Here is a 17,254-nt window from a genome sequence, read left to right as displayed (position 1 = left end):
TTGCATCCAGCTCTGCACATATTTGGGGTCTGAGACAAAGCCCACAAGGCCTATCATTTTCTAACAAATCTTAGGAGAGGAGGCCTGTGTGGTGTAATGTATTATTTGTATTACTGTGGTGGAGTTTCCATCTCTTGAAGTCTTCAAATCAAGGTTTAATGACTGGTTGCCTTTCTGGAAGGTATGTTTTAGACAAACACCAGTTATTGGGTTCAATACAGAGGTAACTGGGTGAAACTTAATTGGCTTGTGATATACAGGAGATCAGACTATATGATCTTCTGACCTTAAACTAAATGAATCTGTAGATCATAACACTTCCCCAAACTGACCTAGACTTTGGAAGAAGTGAGGGAGTTGTTCTGAGATACTAGGCATGGTTCCATCTCTGATTAAAATATTTCCTCTGCCTGAATTTGCTCAGAGTGGTTGCTTTATGTGGAGTTAAACCAGGTGTGAGTATAGCCTGGGTATCAGTGCAATCTTACCATTCCAAGTGCTTATTCCTTTGAAAAGTATATTTTTAAAGTAGCCTTTTCCTATCTTTTCATCTCACTATTAGCAGATAAAATAATAATCTGTGAGTGGAATACTGACAAACCTTAATGTCAACAGTCACTTCCCACTGTTTTTTTTTAAAATGTTACCTGTGAATTTCCAAGCAGAAATCTTATTTTCGTTGATCTGAAAATGGTATCACCCGAAGTGGAGACATTTTTGTTTCCAGTTCTTAAAGTGCTAGGAAGTGAAATCATCAGGCTAGTCTACCCAGGTCATTGTTTCACATATTTTTCATCCATACAAAGTGGAATGAAACAAAATTCTATAGCATAGGTTAACTGAAAAGCCACTTGTGACATTTGGCCTTCCTTGCAATAATTGACACTAAGCGGCTGATCCTGCCTTCAGTGAGGTTAATAGCTAAATTCTCATTTACCTCAGTGGGAGCTGAATTCTATCCTAAGTGATGTTTAGAGCAGGAAACAAGTGATTTTCAAATTAGTGTTCAATGGAAAAGTGTTTAAAGTCTTTGGATATTAAGTGGGCACAGTTGTACTGAATTAGTACAAAATGCTTTGGTGCATGGATTTCCCTTCAAATCAGAGAACGTATATTGAGTTTCCTCCACTATCTGATGGAGAAGACTGCCAGCTGTAATGCAGGAGAAATTAAATGCCTCCTTATACACCTGTATAGTTAACTTGTATAGTCAGAAATCTTTTGGCAAAAATTGGAATATTTAGCTTAATAACTTCTGAAAATCGGACTATTACAAAACATTATAAAATATTACTGTATAGAGTGTAGCAACAAAAACTGTACATTGAAAGTGATGACTCTTCAACCCAATCCAAAGAGGAAAAGCTGGATTGGCTGTGAATTATACACTTTTATATCCACACTTGAATGATCTTGTGTTATTTCAGATACATTGGCCCAGTACACCCCAGCAGGCAGAAGAATGCACAATTAAAGGAAGAGATGCTGTAAGTATAATTAATTGCAAATTAATTACCTTTTAGTTACAGATGGGGTTGAACCAGTAACTTGGATCAAAGCATCCTTTAATTTTCGAGTGTTCAAAATCCTGATCCAATTCTGAATGTTGCTGTGTAGATTTACAGCTCAGATCCATTGAAGTGAGCTGTAGCTCATGAAAGCTTATGCTCAAATAAATTTGTTAGTCTCTAAGGTGCCACAAGTCCTCCTTTTCTTTTTGCAGATACAGACTAACACGGCTGCTACTCTGAAACCTAGCATGACTATTGTTAGCACATTAAGTCACTGGTTTAATTGCTTTCAAGACTAAGCAGTAACTGAGCAGTGAACACACTGGCTGCTACCAGCACACATGGGTTTTCTTTGGAGGTTTCACACCTGGTAATGGACAGGCCTGGCACTGCTTAGTTCATGAGATGTAATAAGATTGGCATCAGAGTGAAAGCCATTTTCTAGCGGACATTAATAGTTCTGTTTCTTCTTTTTCTCATGAAAGATCTCATTTAATAAGGAAGATTGAGGAAATCAGAACTTTCTTATCCCCACAAATCCATTTCAACCAAATCTCGCTATTTTCCCACCACAGCAATCCATTCCTTACTTTCTGACCCACATGCTGAAACTCTCATCTGATTCCTTATTAAGATCTATTTTAAATACTACAACCTCTTAACTTTAGGCCTCTCTGATACTAACTTAGCCATCGCCACCCCCTCCACAATGTGACTGCTAAAATTATCTCCCTCATCTCCTCTGTCATTCTGAACATATCACCTCTAGCCTTCCCTTCAAGTTCTGCACTGGCTTGAATAATGGCCTTGTCTCCTATCACATCTTCCCTCTTCATCCACTGTTGATTGCCAGTAATGCCAGTCTAGACACCCGATTGATTTTTCTTCTTCCATGCCTATCTCCCTGCCTTTGTCCATATTGCTATGTGCATGGAATATCATTGTATCTTGATTCACCACGCTGCAGCCTCTCTTGATTCTAATCTTTCCTAAAGACTACTTATTACAGCATACCCACAAGAAGCAAGTTAAATTAATAGTAATATATAAAATACACCGTAAGTTACATCCACCCCTGTGGTCTGCTATCCCCACACAAAGCCTGTGGGACTTTACTAGGGAGCAGTGCAAGGATGTCGGGGCTCACACCTATGCAGAGCTCCCATTTGGCATCAGAGACTGAAAATTCTTAGGGGCATAAATGATGTATATTTTTGTACAGCATCAAGTTCATTGTCAGAACCTAATGAATGCACTCGCCACTGAGGTAGCTAACACTGGACGAGAGGATTTCAAAAGGCCAGAGATACTTTTGAAGTGTGAAAATACAGCAAACAGTCAAGCGCAAACACAGCCACAACAAATATTGTCGGTGACACCTAGGAAGCTGTAAACATCAATGGTCAACACTAGCATGAAAAACATACTACTCATCCACCTGGGGGGCATGGGAGCACCAGTTTTGAGAAATTAACAACCAAGCTACCTCACTCCTTACACACCTGAAGCTGAAGTGAACCTTGCTGAAGTGGCTTAAATGTTCAGTAAACTTTTTTCAGCCCTCATTTCACTGAGGGTACCTGCAATAGCAGGAGACTGGACTTGATGACCCAGGATATCTCCTCCAGTTCTATATCCTATGTTCATTTGATTATGAGGATATAGATAGATAGATAGATAGATAGATAGATAGATAGATAGATAGATAGATAGATAGATAGATTAATGTCTGGGACTTTTCAACTTGGAAAAAAAGACGACTAAGGGGTGATATGATAGAGGTCTATAAAGTCATGACTGGTGTGGAGAAAATAAATAAGGAAGTGTTATTTACTCCTTCTCATAACACAAAAACTAGGGGTCACCAAATGAAATTAATAGGCAGCAGGTTTAAAACAAACAGAAGGAAGTATTTTTTCACACAACGCACAGTCAACTTGTGGAAATCCTTGCCAGAGGGTGTTGTGAAGGCCAAGACTATAACATGGTTCAAAAAAGAACTAGATAAGTTCATGGAGAATAGGTCCATCAATGGCTATTAGCTAGAATGGGCAGGGATGGTGTCCCTAGCCTCTGTTTGCTGGAAGCTGGGAATGGGCGACAGGGAATGGATCTCTTGATGATTACCTGTTCTGTTCATTCTTTCTGGAGCACCTGGCATTGGCCACTGTCGGAGGATGGGATACTGGCCTGGATGGACCTTTAGTCTGATCCAGTGTGGCCATTCTTATTTTCATGTTTTTGTGCTTTTGAAATCAATCTGGAAGCAGAAGGGGAAGGGGAAAAACATGAGAAGGACCTTTCTTGTGGTGATTTCTTCCCAATAAGAAGCAGCATGTACCGTGAAATCATAGGATAAGGCATATTGTCATAAGAACATAAGAATGGCCATACTGGGTCAGACCAAAGGTCCATACAGCCCAGGATCCTATCTGCCGACAGTGGCCAATACCAGGTGCCCCACAGGGAGTGAACTTAACAGGTAATGATCTAGTGATCTCTCTCCTGCCATCCATCTCCACCCTCTGACAAACAGAGGCTAAGGACACCATTCCTTACCCACCCTGGCTAATAACCATTAATGGACTTAACCTCCATGAATTTATCCAGTTCTCTTTTAAACCGTATAGTTCTAGCCTTCACAACCTCCTCAGGCAAGGAGTTCCACAGTTTGACTGTGCGCTGAGTGAAGAAGAACTTCCTTTTATTTGTTTTAAACCTGCTACCCATTAATTTCATTTGGTGTCCCCTAGTTCTTATATTATGGGAACAAGTAAATAACTTTTCCTTATTCACTTTCTCTACACCACTCATGATTTTATATACCTCGATCATATCCCCCCTTAGTCTCCTCTTTTCCAAGCTGAAAAGTCCTACCCTCTTTAATCTTTCCTCATATGGGACCCATTCCAATCCCCTAATAATTTTAGTTGCCCTTTTCTGAACCTTTTCTAATGCCAGTAGATCTTTTTTGAGATGAGGGGACCACATCTGTACGCAGTATTCAAGATGTGGGCGTACCATGGATTTATATAAGGGCAATAAGATATTCTCCGTCTTATTCTCTATCCCTTTTTTAATGATTCCTAACAACCCGTTTGCTTTTTTGACTGCCGCTGCACACTGCGTGGAAGTCTTCAGAGAACTATCCACGATGACTCCAAGATCTTTCTCCTGATTAGCTGTGGCTAAATTAGCCCCCATCATATTGTATGTATAATTGGGGTTATTTTTTCCAATGTGCATTACTTTACATTGATCCACATTAAATTTCATTTGCAATTTTGTTGCTCAATCACTTAGTTTTGTGAGGTCTTTTTGAAGTTCTTCACAGTCTGCTTTGGTCTTAACTATCTTGAGCAGTTTAGAATTGTCTGCAAACTTTGCCACCTCACTGTTTACCCCTTTCTCCAGATCATTTATGAATAAGTTGAATATGATTGGTCCTAGGACTGACCCTTGGGGAACACCACTAGTTACCCCTCTCCATTCTGAAAAATTACCATTTATTCCTACGCTTTGTTCCCTGTCTTTTAACCAGTTCTCAATCCATGAAAGGATCTTCCCTCTTATCCCATGACAACTTAATTTATGTAAGAGCCTTTGGTGAGGGATCTTGTCAAAGGCTTTCTGGAAATCTAAGTACACTATGTCCACTGGATCCCCCTTGTCCACATGCTTGTTGACCCCCTCAGAAAACTATTAGATTACAGAGTAACAGCCATGTTAGTCTGTATTCGCAAAAAGAAAAGGAGTACTTGTGACACCTTAGAGACTAACATAAGCTCACGAAAGCTTATGCTCAAATAAATTGGTTAGTCTCTAAGGTGCCACAAGTACTCCTTTTCTTTTTTCTCTAAAAGATTAGTAAGACACGATCTCCCTTTATAGAAACCATGTTGACTTTTATGCAACAATTTATGCTCTTCTATGTGTCTGACAATTCTATTCTTTACTTTTGTTTCTTTGCTCTTGGGTGAATGCCATCTGGTCCGGTGACTTGTTAGTGTTAAGTTTCTCAATTAATTCCAATACCTCCTCTAGTGATATTTGAATCTGTGACAATTCCTCAGATTTGTCACCTACAAAAGACGGCTCAGATTTGGGAATCTCCTAAACATCCTCAGCCATGAAGACTAAAGCAAAGAATTCATTTAGTTTCTCTGAGATGACTTCATTGTTTTTAAGTGGTACTTTTGTATCTCGATCGTCCAGGGGTCCCACCTGTTGTTCAGCAGGCTTCCTGCTTCTGATGTACTTAAAAACATTTTGTTATTACCTTTTCGAGTTTTTGGCTAGCTGTTCTTCAAACTCCTTTTTGGCTTTTCTTATTACATTTTTACATTTAATTTGGCAGTGTTTATGCTCCTTTCTATTTACCTCACTAGGATTTGACTTCCACTTTTTAAAAGATGCTTTTTTATCTCTCGCTGCTTCTTTTACATGGTTGTTAAGCCACAGTGGCTCTTTCTTAGTTCTTTTACTGTGTTTTTTTAATTTGGGGCATACATTTAAGTTGAGCCTCTGTTATGGTGTCTTTGAAAAGTGTCCATGCAGCTTGCAGGGATTTCACTCTAGTCACTGTACCTTTTAATTTATGTTTAACTAATCTCCTCATTTTTGCATAGTTCTCCTTTCTGAAATTAAATGCCATAGTGTTGGGCTGTTGAGGTGTTCTTCCCACCACAGGAATGTTAAATGTTATTATATTATGGTCACTATTTCCAAGCAGTCCTGTTATAGTTACCTCTTGGACCAGATCCTGCCCTCCACTCAGGACTAGATCAAGAGTTGCCTCTCCCCTTGTGGGTTCCTGTTCCAGCTGCTCCAAGAAGCAGTCATTTGAAGTATCGAGAAACTTTGTCTCTGCATTTTGTCCTGAGGTGACATGTACCCAGCCAATATGGGGATAATTGAAATCCCCCACTATTATTGAGTATTTTATTTTGATAACCTCTCTAATCTCCCTTAGCATTTCATCATCACTATCACTGTCCTGGTCAGGTGGTGGATAGAATCATAGAATCATAGAATATCAGGGTTGGAAGGGACCTCAGGAGATCATCTAGTCCAACCCCCTGCTCAAAGCAGGACCAATCCCCAACTAAGTCATCCCAGCCAGGACTTTGTCAAGCCTGACCTTAAAAATATCTAAGGAAGGAGATTCCACCACCTCCCTAGGTAACGCATTCCAGTGTTTCACCACCTTGCTAGTGAAAAAGGTTTTCCTAATATCCAACCTAAACCTCCCCCACTGCAACTTGAGACCATTACTCCTTGTTCTGTCATAAGCTACCACTGAGATAATAGATCCCGACTCTTATATTCTTATTAGAGCATGGAATTACTATCCATACATATTCTATGGAACATGTGGATTCATTTAAGATTTTTATTTCATTTGATTCTACATTTTCTTTCACATATAGTGCCACTTCCCCTCTCTTCCCCCCACCCCAACCTGTTCTGTCCTTCCGATATATTTTGTACCCCGGAATGATTGTGTCCCATTGATTGTCCTCACTCCACCAGGTTTCTATGACGCCTATTATATCAATATCCTCCTTTAACACGAGGCACTCTAGTTCACCCATCTTATTATTTAGACATCTAGTATTTGTGTACAAGCACTTAAAAAACTTGTCACTGTTTATTTGTCTGCCCTTTTCTGATGTGTCAGATTCTTTATCTGAATGTTTCTCATCTGATCTGGCCCATACCTTATCCTCTTTCATCCTCTCCTCCTGACTAAAACCTAGAGAATCTCTATCAGTTGACTCTCCTCTAAGAGAAGTCTTTGTCCGATCCACGTGCGCCTCTGCAGCAATCGGCTTTCCCCCATATCTTAGTTTAAAAACTGCTCTGCAACCTTTTTAGTGTTAAGTGTCTTCAGATTTGGACAGATTTAATGTTAAGTGTCTTCTGACTGGACAGAATCAAGATTATTCAATATTTTTCAATATTACCCAATATTTATTATTAATAATATTCAATATTATTTCAATATTACCCAGACTTGTGGAATTTATCTAACTGAGTCTGATTGTTGAAGCACTTGAGGTTTATCTATTATTCCCTCTCAGGAGAGGATGGTATTACAATCAAAGCCTCATTTCCCTTTGCTCACAGTGCTTTTACAGTTTATGATGTTTTGTCCCCAGCCGCAGTCTTACAAGTTTCTAGGGAAGTTAAATACTCATTCTCTTATAGAAATATACAATGTTCTTCTGCTATAATAGTTCAAACCCCTTGAAGTTTACAATAATATTATTACAATCCCTGAGGCCATTACCGTGGAACACTGCAGTGTTTTTTCTCACGGGAATCCATGATTGATTATGAAATGCTCAATCATCAGTATTGCCAACTCCAAACAGTCAAAAACCAGGAGTCACGCCCCTCCAAAATTATGGGATTGACTTCAAACTCCATAAGATTTTTTTTAAGTAAATTATGGGTCTTTTTCTTTGACTGTGGTGTCTGAGTCTTTAGTGTTTCTGTTTTCCAGCTCTTCTTTGCAACCATGAGGGCTAGAAATTTACAAAAACAATGAGGAGTCCGGTGGCACCATAAAGACTAACAGATTTATTTGGGCATAAGCTTTCGTGGGTAAAAAAACCCACTTCTTCAGATGCATGAAGTGAAAATTACAGATGCAGGCATAAATATACCGACACATGAAGAGAAAGGAGTTACCTACCTTACAAGTGGAGAACCAGTGTTGACAAGGCCAATTCAGTCAGGGTGGATGTGACACATTCTTAGGCCCCTTACCTTTCACTGCCTCTGTTTTTTGTCTTTGCTGCCGCCTTTCCCACTTTGCTCTGAACAAAGCATATTATACATGATAAGATGTGTAAAAAGTTTTAATAGCCATCTCAGTATTTAGGTATTCCACACTTTTCTTCACCACCTCTTACTCTGTGACACTACAGGCCCCTTTTACAAGCTCTTAAGAGGTTATAAGTTCATCTTGTAGCAGTAAAACTTTAAGTATTGTAGTCATAAACACTATTGCAGACAGCTTGTAAGAAACTAAATAGGACAATAGAATTGGGAAACCTTGTTCTTGACAACATGTGCACAACCTTAAACTTGGGCTAGGCTTTACTGATTTGGCTTAAACCAAAATAAAACTCTATTGCTTTAAATCCTGTGTCCGCTGCAGACATGCCAAATGCAGAAATTGGGCTTGTTTTTGGCTTAATTGGCTTGTGAGTTGCTTGTTGGCTAGTTTTTGGCTTATTGCTTGTTTGGCTCGTAGCCTGTTGCTTCTTTTTTTGATTGGCTCCTGGCAAGCAGGGGTAAGGGGGGCAACAAGGGGCATAGGGGGGAGAGAGTCAGGGGTGCACAGCGGGTCCACCACAGTCCCAGACTGCACGCCGGGGGGGATCTAGTCACATAGAGTGTTGGGGTTCTTAGGGATTGGCTTGTTTTAGCCTTGCTTTGAAAAGGAAATAGCTTGATTTTTGGCTTACTGTGAAAGTCGGGTGCTTATTTACCGTGTGAAAGTTGGCAACTGTGGACTTGGCTGGCCTGTGATAGAGGGTGTTTAGTTCCCCTCTGCATTTTTATCAGTCAGACATTAGTCAGAGGTAAGAAATATATTCTGTAACAGTGACTCCAGCTCCTTAATACAGTTGAGTAAAATGAGTAAAACATCTACAGATCTGTTAATAGATCTAGTGGGCATGTTAAAGATAACCTTCTCTGAAGACAGACTATATAATGTGTTTGTGTGTGTGATATCTCTAAACACCCTTTCACAAGAACATAACAAATATGGTTTAATAGGTTTACTTAGAAGTATATATACCGAAGTTTATTTTTCTAATTTGCTGGATCTGACATTTCCCTCTGGCCCATCTACCATATATCCTGAGCCAGATTCTGGTCTCTGCTACACCAATATAAATACAGAGTAACTCCACAAAAGTCAATAAAATGATTGGAATTACACAGATGTAAATAAGTATACATTTTGGACCATATATATTAGAGGAAGGAAGGATGGGTTCGTCGTTAGGACCCTGGGAATGAGCAGAGCTGGATTCTATTCCATGGGGGTTGCAGATTCATCGTGTAACATTGGGCAAATCACTTAATCTCCTTGTTTCTCTGTCTGTAAGAAGGGGATACCCTATCTCACAGGTATTCATTAATGCTTGTGATTTGTGCTCAAGTATTGCAGTGATAAGAGCTATAGAACCATACAAATGCAGGGCTGGAAGGAACTTGAAGAGCTCTTGTAATCCATCCTCCCTGCGCATAGGAAGGATTAAGTATACCTAGACGATCCACATAAGTACTTAGACAAGGGAAGTAGAGAGATTCCCAAGGCTCAGAGGAAGTGGGGTTGTTTTTAAATTATCCTGAATACTAAGTTTCTCCTCTTCTTTTAAAAATAGGACGAATGTGCAAACTACATCCGCGTCCTTCACCGGTACAACAGAACACACCTCCTGGCCTGTGGTACAGGGGCTTTTGATCCCCTCTGCACTTTTATCAGAGTCGGACATCCCTCAGAGGTAAGAAGTATATTCTAGAGCCAGGACACTATTCTGAGCTGTAGCAAACCCCTCCTATGGTTATATATAAGCACACAAATTAAAGCACAGTGGAACACTGAGGTTGTTGAAATGGAGGGATCCCAGGTCACACTGCAGTCTGTGCAAGAGAAGTGACGTTTCCTATATACCACTCCACATGCAAAGACCACTCACAATTGCAGTCCTTGCACTCTTTTAAGTGCAAGGACTGGTCCCTAATAATGTCTCCATAGGTAGCCACCCCTAAAGGAAGAAGTCCTACAGAATTTTAAGAAGTCCTATAGAATTTAGTAAGAGTAATAACCTTGCTATAGGTTTCTTTTTTAAACCATCCTCTTGAATTAGAGAATGATCTTTCTATAGGGTAGTTCAAAAACCTGTAGAAAGTTCTCTGTTGTATTTGATAGGGCTTGAGAGCAATTATTATAGAATCATATTGATTTCTATAGAACCCTGTTAAATTCTATAAGACCCTTACATAAAAGTTGGTTGGGGAACTATGAGACCTAGCAGGCCACAGAGGGGAGCACACATTGATTTCTGTGGGACTGCTCATGTGAGTAAAGTGAGCAAGATTTGGTCACCAGACATCACCGTTATTAAGCAGTTACAAAATGACCATTTAATTAAGTAATTGCAGCCAAATGCCTCACTGACAAAGTGTCATCCTGATGTCATGAATGAGTGATGAATTGGTGAGTGATTTCCAGCCTTATGTAGTTGTGTAAATAGCTAATCTAACTGAAAACACATTTGGAAAATTACATATAAGCTCACACATTACTGTCATCTTGGAATTTGTTTTAGCTGAATTATATAGCACTTTTTGAGATAAAGGTGTATCAGAGTTTGCATCCTAAGTCTTTCCCCCCTGGGCATTTATAAACTGAATAATATATGCTTTTTGATGTGCCAGGAGATGCAAGCTCTCATCCCAGGATTGATATATTTTTTTGTTTCTTTTTCAGTGTTTTAGTTTTGATCAAACACAGCTGGTGCACTTAAACATCTTCATGCCTTTTGTAAGATTTCATCTTTCCACAGAATTCTGTGGCTGTACTCTCTGCTGACTTCCAGCCTTTGCTACCACCTTAAAGGCAGTAGCACTGATTCTGATCTCTCTTACACCAGCATATCTTCAAGGAGTTCATTGGAGCTACCCATGGTTTACACTGGTATGAGTGAGGATATAGTCAGGGCTAATGGGATTGCAGAGGGTGTCAGTCGATGCAGAGGTTGATCCTAAGTCTATAACGTCAACATAATTCTCATGCAAGAACAAGGATTTTCTGTAATTTGCAGGAATCTAGAACCCTGCAATTTCAAGTTTTTTAGCTCAGAGTTAAAATCAGCCTAAGGAATGGACGAGGACTGCTAACTATCCCTTTTATGTAGTATTTTACAGCTGAATTCAGAACATGTTGACCTCAATGGGTTTTGGATCTGGTTCTAAGTATCTGTGTGCAACTTATCTGCAGCGACATGTGGCCCCACTGAGTTGGGTGGCTTGATTTACCCACATGAGGACTGATCCTGCATTCACTGCCCACCTAAATTAACCACTGACCTCAAGCATAGTTTTTGAAATCCCCTAAACCTGAACCGCTCTTTGAGGACCTGGATGCCTTCAACTGGATGCTCAGGGTGTTCAGCATATTGCAGAATTAGGCTCTTGGCCAGCAAGCTGTGTCAAAATCACCAAGTTCCTCTAGGTTTTCATGTGAAAACTTGAACCATGTTTCTTTTTGTGTAAATCCATAAATCACTGAGAAGGAACCGTATCTCAAACTTTCCAGCAAAGCTGGGAGGAGTTTTGAGTATGTGATGAGAAACAAAACCAGTTGAGTTTTATTTTAACCCTCTTTATGAAAGTTCTGCACAGATCTAATCATTCCAAACCTGTTGAGAAGAGCTGAAAGGAAAGGGCCCACATTAAAAAGCTCACATGGAGCCACCACTCCACAGATCAGCAGCAGTGCTGTGAAAGGAGGCCCTGCTCCTAGAGCCCTGGTTAGTGGGAGGGCTGGGAATAAGCAACCAGACAAAGCCAGACTCTCGGGGTATGTCTACCCAGCAATATAAGCTTAGGCTAACCTAGGGATCGGCAACCTTTGGCACACAGCCTGTCAGGGAAAGCTGCTGGCGGGCCGGGACAGTTTGTTTACCTGCAGTATCCCCCATAGGGGAGAAAAAGCTTAGAAATGAAGTTACAAGTGCTTTTCTTTTCATTTCCATATGCTGTCCAAACACTTCAGACTGTTTGCCAAAATGACTCAAGCTCTGCTATAAACAATCAGTGTTTATATTTCAAGATTGTAACCGTAATTCCAAGCAAAAAATAAAAAGAATTATTGAATGTTTTTCTGTGGTTGGAGTCAAAGAAACTGAAAAAGCACTGCTGTTTCCTAGTGTAACTGTTGGGTGGGCTAGAGTTTACAACATCACCCTTCTCCTAGTGCCGAAGAACAGCTCCTGTATAAAAGCACAAGGAGACCCAGAATCAGGGCTGTCCTACGCAAGTTATCTAAGGGGAATATTAAGGGATGGGGGCAGGGAAGGTGGGGTCTCCTGAGGGGAGATATTGAGGGAAGGGGAAGGGGAAGGCGGTTCCCAGCCAGTGCTGCTGATACCAGTGTGTGGAGGGAGCCCAGCCACTACCCCCTGCCTGGCGCTGCCCTTCCCTCTGCCACCCGCCTGGCGTGGCTTCTGCCGGGACTTGGGGCTTCCCTCCACCGCCCAGCTGCCCGACGCGACTTCTGACACAGCTCGAGGCTTCCCTCCACCGCCTGCCCGCACACATGGGGTGGGGGTGATGGAAACTCTGGCCAGGGGCCCTTGCCATGCACCCAGCTTTGAGCGGAGATTCCACTCTCCAGTGCACACGGCTCCCTCCCAGCACCCACAGCCCCACGCCAGCTCCTACCTTGTTCAGGGGGTGGAGAGAAGCCCTCCGGCCAGTGGGTGGGCTGAAGGGAGTGAGCAGTGGATGAGGGTGAGGGGCCAGGGGGCTTCTACCACTTCCCACCTTTCTTTAAAAATTTCCCACCCATGTTGCAGATTGGTTGTCCTGATTCACTCTGCACATGTGCAGCGAGGAAGACGCCAGGTGCAAACTTCACACAACCACGGCCAGCCTGCCTATGGGTAGGGACAGCAGAGTCAGAGCACAGCACAAGCAGAACAGCCCGGGCCCCGCAGCCTGGTGATGCCCCAATTTTCAGGTGCCCCATGCAGCCCGTATGCTGCGTATGATTTTCAGCAAGGATTGCACAGGGTCAACCTCCCCACAATCAAGTCCGAAAAGAACAAAAGGAATTAACGTAATTCTTAAATTCCAGTTTTATAAAATCTTATGATAAATAACAAATGTCTTTAACATAACACAGTTACTTTATAATCCGCATACATTATCTTCACAGTTATAAACAAAGAAAGAAAGAAAACAAATCTAAACAGGTCAGTCTCCACAGAAACTTAGTGAGAAGAAGCTCACAAGTTTCAAAAGCTAAGTCTCATTTACAGCCTTTATATAGATGTTGGTGACCAATTTGCTGAGTCAAAAGCATTGCAACCCCATCTTCCCTCCACTTGCTTGTAGAAATCTTCAGCTGGAATCCATGCAGACTCTTCCTCCTCTTCTGTTGAGTTCACACAGTCGATTTGCTGAGTCAAAAGCATTGCAACCCCATCTTCCCTCCACTTGCTTGTAGAAATCTTCAGCTGGAATCCATGCAGACTCTTCCTCCTCTTCTGTTGAGTTCACACAGTTAGCTAGTCAGCTAACTAATTAACTAACCACCACTCAGTTAAGTATATAGATTTTAAAAGTCCTGCTGCAAAATGCTTCAGAGTTAGGGGAAAACAGCCTGCTTTCTGCTTCTATGGCTCAGCTTCTCGCAGCCCACTCAACCACATGGCCGTTTGTAAAGCAACTGCCCTCATTAGCTGCCCTCATGAAGTTCAGCTACAGGGAACCTATTGAGCATGTCCAAAACTACCACACCAATTTGAGAAATTTCTGGGTGTGGAGTGCTAATTGTGTGTCTGTGCGTCTAGCAACAATGAGTCAGACACAACTCACTCCTGTTTCCTTCCTCCCCCTCTGCTTCTCCATACAGTAGAACCTCAGAGTTACAAACACCTCAGGAATGAAGGTTGTTCGTAACTCTGACCAAACCGTTGTGGTTGTTCCTTCAAAAGTTTAAAACTTAACATTGACTTACCACAGTTTTCAAACTTTACTATGCAGAAGAAAATTGCTGCTTTCCCCCTTTTTTTCAGTAGTTTACATTTAACACAGTACTGTATTGTATTTGCTTTTGTTTGTTTTTGGTTTTTTGTTTCTGTTGCTTTCTGATTTTGTATTTCTGGTTCCAAATGATATGTGTTGTAGACTTGTCAGTTTGTAACTCTTAGGTTCTACTGTAGATCTCTTAAAGAGATATCTCTCTAGTAGGCACATTGGTTACACTACAAAATTGAAATTAGCTTTTCTAATTATTTGAAACACAATTGTGGGGGGGGATATTTACATTAATGAAAGAAACATTGTTCACATTGCATATATTATTCTTGTTTTGAAAGTTTGGTTTTAGTTAGGAATGTGACTACAAAAATAACATCCATATTTATTCTCTCTCAACTACTCAATGTCACATTTTCTCAGTTTACCAGGCAGAAAAAGATTATTTTTTTTCTAACTCCTTACCTTACAGTTTCAATTTAGGAGCTGCAACATTCAGCTGTTTTTTTTTTTCTGCGTCTTACATCAGCACCAATGATTAAGATTTTTCAGTCAAAATTTAGCTGACAGTTTTGCTCATGATGACTGAGGCGGTGAGAATTCCTCACCCATTGACTCCATGATGGGAACAGTAGCAAAATTGATGGATATTTTTGTTTAATCTTTAAATTAAGCAATTGGCTCACATAAACATAAACAGCAGACCTAGAGCCAAGTTCTACAAAGTTTACTCCCAGAAGTTACTCACCTGCATGAGATTTTGTGGAATCAGGCCTGTGTTGAGAAAGGAGGCATTACTTTGATGTAATCAATGTTCTTACTAGAACCACACAGCAAGGAACTATTTTCAAGGACCCATTCCTACCCTGAAGACAATGACAGTGAGGGTTCTGAGCACCAAAGAAGTTAAGGCCCTAAGTTAAGGTAATGTGAATCATAGAGAGTCACTGTCTTCTAACACTGAGAAGGGAATTTCATTAGAAAGAGGAAAATGGTGTTGTTTCTAAAACCATTCTGTATACCTCTCATTGCCTCATTGCTTCTCTTGCAAACCTTTCAAACCTTCTCTTTGCAAACTACCTGCTACAGATGCAAAAAATCAGTGACCATCTCCTCAGCAGACCTGTTTAGGAAAAAATAAACAATCAGCTGATAAAAACAGAAAACAAAATAAACAAGAAAATAAGAAAAGAGGTGTTCATGACAATAAGCACAGCTCATAATCCTTCACTATTGCACCGCTGTCACCTTATTCGTCCATCCCTCCTTCTCTCCCCTTGTTTATTGTCCCTTGCTGTAATATGCCAAATTTTGGTCCTAAAGTTACACCGGTTGAAGCCAATGAACTCCAGGGAGGCGAAATAAAGTCCCAAGGATGCATGGCTACATTCTGATCCAGCTAGTGTAAATCTGCATAGCTCAGTGCAGTTACCCCAATGTCCACCAGCTGAGGATCTGGCCCTCAGTCTCAAAAGGTGTTGAGTGCCATACCTATGGTATGGTAGAAATAATACATTATTGAAGAGGCTAGGTTGTTATAACTGCACTGCCCAAGAAGCAGGGTGGGGACCAAATTATCGCTCTAAAAGTCGCAAGTTGAACCCAGCGTATTGCTTTCCTCTTTGGGAATGCACCAGCCTTGTACCTGGAATAGCTTTCTTCCCTCCTCCAATCCCCCATCTCTGCTTATCTGTGTGGGAGAAAGAGTACCAGCCCACTGGCAACTGCTCTCCCCATTGCATAGGGTCTGGCAAAGAAAATAGCAGGAGAGCATGGTGACTTCTTTTACCTTTCAGCTGGCTCAGACTCAGGCTCACGAGTAAGCCCAGTGACCAGACTATGTTCTCTGTATTTTTATTATCTCCTTATTATTTACTAGGGATATTTGTATGAAATCAGGGTCTGTGTTTCTTAAAAAATTCATCTATTCCTTCTGCTTATTTCCTACTGTTGTGTCTTACACACACACACACACACACCCCATAAATCACCCATCGCATCACCACGATAGGCTCAGTCATTGAGTCAACTGCACTCCCCAAACTCAACTTCTCAACTTAACTTTGCATAAACCTTAAGCTACGGGATTTGAACTATCCTTTTATTTGTGAATATTTGCATATTCTCTGAGGGCAAAAAGTACACAAACACTCAACAGGAATTTCTGAGCTATAAGAGAATTTAACACCATGATTACGTGCAACTGAAGCATCCAATAACAGCAAGGCAGTTGGATACGCCTTGGAATGTAACATTTAGCTGCAACCTTTGCACTCAGCAATTACAGAGAATGTTAGCCAGCCCAGTCGTTTTTCAAAGATCCATGGAAGTTTCATTCACTAAAAGAGTCAGAATTTCTTTTATAATAGACAGTTAGGATCAGTGATTATTATTATTTATTCTCTGTAGATCCCCCTGATGAATTTCCCCCACTGAGGTGCAGAGACTATCCCCTGTGGGTGGGATGGGTATTATAATTGGCATCCAACTAACTTTGATCCTGGGGAATTAAGGTAAAGGAACACCCACTGACATGAATGGAGCCATTTATACATCTCAGAGCTATTGTTCAGGCTATATGCATCTCCACTGAATATTCACTTTCATCTAGCTGAGAGCATCTCATTGAGATAAATGGGCCACTTCTCACTTTTCTGAGCCTGCTGTTCCGGTGATGGCTGTGTATGCTAGTGTACCAAGCTTGCATGCTCAGCACTCTCATGTATGGTGGGGAAACATGGACAACTTATGCTCATCAGGAGAAAAGGTTGAACAGTTTCCACCTACGCTGTTTATGCCAAATGGCAAGATAAAGTCACCAACGCAGAGGTTCTTCAAAGGGTAAATGTATTAAGTGTGACAGCCCTGCTCAAGCAAAGATGACTGTGCTGGCTAGGCCAGCTGAGTAGGTTGGAAGATGGACATACACCCAAGGACATGCTATACAGGGA

At 41.0% G+C, this 17,254-nt stretch overlaps 1 protein-coding gene across 1 annotated transcript in view; it reads left to right on the top strand.

Moving 5' to 3' along the window:
- The window catches only part of SEMA3E (semaphorin 3E), a 212,635-nt gene that overhangs the window by 119,137 nt on the left and 76,244 nt on the right, over nt 1-17,254 (top strand). The window contains exons 3-4 of the mRNA XM_073331893.1: nt 1,428-1,487; nt 9,920-10,039. Coding sequence (XP_073187994.1) covers nt 1,428-1,487; nt 9,920-10,039 — 180 coding nt within the window. The remainder of the gene's footprint in view (nt 1-1,427; nt 1,488-9,919; nt 10,040-17,254) is intronic.

The sequence above is a fragment of the Lepidochelys kempii genome, chromosome 1, assembly GCF_965140285.1.
Source record: "Lepidochelys kempii isolate rLepKem1 chromosome 1, rLepKem1.hap1, whole genome shotgun sequence".
NCBI classification, from domain to species: Eukaryota; Metazoa; Chordata; order Testudines; family Cheloniidae; genus Lepidochelys; species Lepidochelys kempii.
The sequence above is the reverse complement of the archived record's forward strand: the minus strand, read 5'-3'. Positions and strand labels throughout refer to the sequence as shown.